The sequence below is a fragment of the Musca vetustissima genome, unplaced genomic scaffold (assembly GCF_032173495.1).
Source record: "Musca vetustissima isolate MV318-11 ecotype Yass unplaced genomic scaffold, APGP_CSIRO_Mvet_v1 utg74121, whole genome shotgun sequence".
In the NCBI taxonomy this organism is placed as follows: Eukaryota; Metazoa; Arthropoda; class Insecta; order Diptera; family Muscidae; genus Musca; species Musca vetustissima.
Genome location: NW_026888113.1, coordinates 2,094 through 7,373, shown reverse-complemented (window position 1 = coordinate 7,373; position 5,280 = coordinate 2,094). Strand labels below are relative to the sequence as shown.

The 5,280-nt window shown below is 32.5% G+C and overlaps 1 protein-coding gene across 1 annotated transcript; it reads left to right on the top strand.

Annotated features, from left to right (window-relative positions):
• Nucleotides 1-2,520: 2,520 nt before the first annotated feature.
• LOC133335936 (general odorant-binding protein 99b-like) lies at nt 2,521-3,050 on the top strand. The gene is made up of 2 exons (XM_061544229.1): nt 2,521-2,565; nt 2,628-3,050. The coding sequence occupies exons 1-2, from the start codon at nt 2,521-2,523 to the stop codon at nt 3,036-3,038; spliced, it is 456 nt and encodes a 151-aa protein (XP_061400213.1). The 3' UTR covers nt 3,039-3,050.
• The last annotated feature ends 2,230 nt before the right edge of the window (nt 3,051-5,280 follow it).

Here is a 5,280-nt window from a genome sequence, read left to right as displayed (position 1 = left end):
GATACAATTTGAATTGTGGGTGAGCCTATGGAGTTGGAATCCTGAAACTTGGATTTAACATCACTGTCGGGGTGTAGAATTGGGGTATGTAGGAAGTTTTGGAAGTGAGATAGTGCCGAAATTTGCATAGAGCTGTAATTTGATATGTTTAAGTCTCTCATGCTAACAAAATCCCTAAGGAAAATCTGCTCTGAAAATGGAGGTTCTGGTGTGATGTCAAATATCGGAACAGTTACAATATCACAACAATATTCGATACCCTCCACCTTAGTATATAGGGTATATCGAAATAATCATTTCCGACCCTATAAAGTAAATATTCTTGATCAGCGAAAAGTTCTATTCCGAGCATGTCCGTCTGTTTTAATCACTCTAGTGTCTAAACGAATTGAAATAGATCGCCAAAATTTAGCATAGTGTACATTGACTTCTAATTGGGTACGAAATGTTTCCACGAAAAAATATAAATATAGTCCACTTTTTCTGGTAGTACCCACAATTCGTCATTTGGGGATTTTGAGCGGGTTTATCGACCGAATTCTCTATAATTTGCCATTCTCAAATTTTCGCATTTTTGAGGGTTTTGAGCGTTTTTCAACGGAATTTTGTAGTCGAATTGGCTGTAATTTAGTAAATTATAAATATAGGTCCATTTTTTCGGGTAGCCCCTGTATAAAGGTACCCCCAATTTTCGGTATTTTCTTTGGTGCGTTTTCCAACCGAATTCGGTGTAATTTGGTACTTTGTAGTCTTATATGGTAACAAATCTCCCTCCGAAAATTATTTATATTCGCCCCTTTTAGGGAGTAGTCCCCATATAATCCCCTGTTTTTATTAAAAGAGATAACTAACTTGTTCCGCGTTGTCATTGTCATAAAATTGTCAGTTTATACCTTAAAAAGTATATAATTCTAAGACAGATTAGTCGGTTTACCATCTGTTGCTATCTGCCTATCGGTCCAAGTTTTGGGGTTCTAGGAAAAATATATAAAATTGCTGAAATTTGTACATGGTTTACAGCAACCGCGCGATAAAATTATCGGTGTACTTTTTGGTATGTTCCCTATATGTTTATGTCACGTAACTGTCAGTATAACTATGGTGAATGTTATCCAAAGTTCGGCCCGGCCGAACTTAACGCCTTTTTCCTTTATATATACTTATATTTTCACTTATATAAATCGATATTTTTGAGTTACCTCAATCTTTGAAATTTTAGGGGAATTTGCACTTAAAAATCCTAAAATCATTCGTTGCTTTATGTGAGTCTTTGAATAATTTTGGAAGTAACCATCAGTAACATATGATGGAATGTATAAAAAATTCGACCACTTTTGGCGGTATAGCATACAATTAATAATCCAGTGGCACTATATACGACAGCTATTATTCGCTTGGAATTTATTACTGATAACATAAATTATATTTTAAACACTTACTGTTAAATATGCTCAATAAATTCTTACCTGTAATAAAAAGAAACAAAATAAAATATTAGAAAGATACATTTGAGTTTATATTCTTGATTATATGTTACAGTTTTTGCTTGAGTGTAGCTAAATAAGACAGTCGTTTAAATACAACATCTATAATAAATCTTAATTAATTAAACGGGAAATATACAGAGCAAATCATTTGCATATAGAAAAAAATGTATGGCTATTTATAACCTCAAAAGGGTTATAATATGTGGGATATATAGAACCAAAAAATTGAAATTTATATTTGGGATACAAAAGGTAATTTCTTGAAGTAGATATATCGAACAAAAATTTATATGAAAAAAATAATGAAGATAACATTTTATTTTTTTATTTTACATTTTGATATTCCTATAACACTGTGACACAAAATCGAGCTCATGGTATGGGGAATAAAGACATTGGCGAGTATTAAAAATCCAGAAGGAAAAACTGACCAGAGATCAAGTTGGAGTTATAGCGCCATGAATTTCTTTGCTCGTAACTCTAGAGTGCATGAAAAGTCGAATGAGGAATAATTTGGTAAAACATACCTTCCTTCTACCTACGGTCCTTGCATCTTTTCCGTCCTTATTTTGTTGAACCGCAAACTTAATACCACAATGTGTGTTTTGTTTGAACTTCAAATATTGTATATAAATGTCACTCACAACATTTTAAATAGAAGTCGAAACTTCCCCTTTCACCGCATCCTTGCTCAGAAAACCATATATCTACGAACACTAATACTTCTCGAATAAATTAAAAATTATAAATACATTGAAAATTATAAATTAAACTATAAATAATGAATAAACCTTTTGTCTAATTTTATACTTCTTTAAATCATTACTCTATATAACTCATATTTAATAACCCTTTCCATTGCACCAGACAAGGGGGCGTTCAGCATGCAACTGATTGCAAAAATAGTAGCAGATAACAAATCAAATGTGAAAAATACCTACATACAAAGTTCAATTGGACAGTATCAATTGGACATTTGAAGCTATCGGAACAATTAAAACCGGTTCAGGCAGCAATTGCAATTAGCGGCAATATGAAATCTAGAATATTTACAGTTCTCGTAGGCTGTAATATTTTGGTAAATATTTATGAACATTTTAAATTTAACATAAAATAAATACAAAATCTCTTCTCTTACAGATTCTGGCCACAGCCCAAAATACCATATCGGATCGGTTTTATGATAAATCGGAAAAATGTTTCGATCAGCTACATGTACCACAACGTTATAAAGCGTCCTTTCAGGCATTTCGTTATCCCGATGAAGAGATTGTACACAAATATGTTCATTGCTTGGCAATGGAATTGGAAATATGGACAAATCGTTCAGGTTTTAATATCGAGAGAATTTATAATCAATATCGTAATCGTGTCAATGATGAGGTTATGTTACCCACCATCAGCAATTGTAATCGTTCGGCTCAGAATAGTAATAAGGAATTGTGGTGTTATCGTGCCTTCTTGTGTATTCTTAACACGGATGTGGGTAAATGGTTTAAGGAGGATGTTCAACGTTCGCGTCAAGCAAATAATATACCAAATGGACATTAGTAGAGAGATTTGTAAGAATTAATGCATATTTGTGGACGTTTAATAAAAATTGTGAATTATTTCTAACTCAAACATATAAAACGTGCCATTTTATTTGTTAATTAACGGCATTTTTGAAAGGCGTTGAGGAGAGAATGTAAGATTTATCGAGGTTTCATGGAGATTATAGGAGCTATAGTAAGAAGTACTGCATAAATTCTTTATAAATCTGCATATTGGTGGTTTTATTTTAAAATTACATTGTACAACAAATTTAAATTGTTTGATAATTATCGGGAAATCCCAAAAAATTGTTACACTGTGCAACAAATTTCAATTTTTTGATAATTATCGGAAAATTCCAAAAAATTATGGTAGAGGGGCTATAAATAGAAAATACATACATACAGAAGGAGTGGACCAATGGTTCCCATCTTTGGACTTAATCTGAACTTCGTAATGATAATGGGTTGTGCAAAGTTTGGTTCACATCGGACATTCCATTCGCCTGTATTGAATTAACAAATATTGAAAATGTTGACCATTTGTGGGGGAGGTACTAGAAGGAGTGGACCAATGGGTGTCATCTTCCTACTTGACCTAGGCTTGGTAAAAATAATAGGTTCTACAAAGTTTTATTAAAATCGGATAGTCCGTTATTATAAAATTAACTTTTAGCACAATGTTGAAAAATTTGTAGGGGAGGTACCAGAAGGAGTGAACCAATGGGTCCCATCTTCAAACTTGATCTAGGCTTGGTAATAGGTTGTGCAAAGTTTATTTCAAAACGGACATTCCATTAGCTTGATATTGGCATTATAAATATTGAAAATTCAATATTGATCTAGGCTTGGTAAAGATAAAAGGTTGTACTAAGTTTCAATAAAATCGGATAGTCCGCTTGCATGTTATTATAAAATTAATTTTTTTGCACAATTTTGACCATTTTGTGGGGAAAGTACCAGAAGGAGTGGACCGATATCAGAGATGGTCTGTCAGAAACAGTGACGTTAATGACGTACATTTCCGACGTATAAAACATATGTCAGAAACGTCGGAAACCTACCCAAATCCATTAGGTTTTTTGAAAATAGCTATTTCCATTAATCAAATTGGAAATTACGCATGCTTTACTCAAATCCATAAAAAAATTGAAAATTTTCTTCTCAAAAAAAATTAGAAATTTTTATCAGTTCTAGGAAGGAATAGTCAGATATATGTAAAAATAATATATATTCTTTGAAATAACTTTATATGCTGATAATATTGAAATGAATGACGTTTACTACATTTATTACATTTTATACAGTTATATGACGTTTTCGACGTTTACACCTTTTTGACAGTCGAAAACCTAAAACTTCGTCACACGGACCATCCCTGACCGATATTCCCCATCTTTTAAATTAAACTAAGTTTGAAAGAAATATAAGGTTGTGCAAAGTTTGAATGAAATCGGTTGCGGCCTTCGAGAGTTAACGTGCGCACCAGCCAGCCAGCCAGACAGACAGACGGACAACGGACGGACATGGCTAAATCGACTCCAAATTTTCTGAAACGGATTTGGTCCAAAGAAACATGGGGTCTAAAACCAATCTTTTGATGAGGCACATTTTTTTGATGAGGCACAAAGGCTCATTAGCCATAAGGCTAAATGTATAAAAAACTATTTATATAGATACATTCTAAGAACCTTTTTAAATTGCAGATGTCCTTCTTAAATAAATGGAATACTGTTTACGGATCATCTTTAAATGGTATTTCTTCCTTTAATGTAAGGCTTGCTATATCTCTTCTATATCGACGTAAGTGCATCTAGATGGATGTCCTTTTATATATATATATATATATATATGCCTTCTATGGATGAATACCTCCTTATGTAAAGGTAATTCTGTTTCTGGGTCTTGTTTCGATATAAGTTATTTCATAATTTGTCTTTAAGTTCATGATATGTCAGTATTTCATAAATTGAAGGTTTTGTTTTCATGAAGAAATATTCTGGATCTTCAATACTTGGTATCCCAAGTTTTTGCATTATATAAAACCTGCTATGTCTTTTCTCTATAAGTAGATACCTATTTACAAACCCATTTATACACATACGACATCTACAGATGTTCTTAATATTAGCAAAATACCTTTCGAAAAATAGGAGACCTATTAGTGTTCCTTCTATGCATGACAGATTTATCACACGCCATCTGAAAATATGACATAATAATATTTAAAATATTCTTTACAAAATCAGCATGCATTGTCA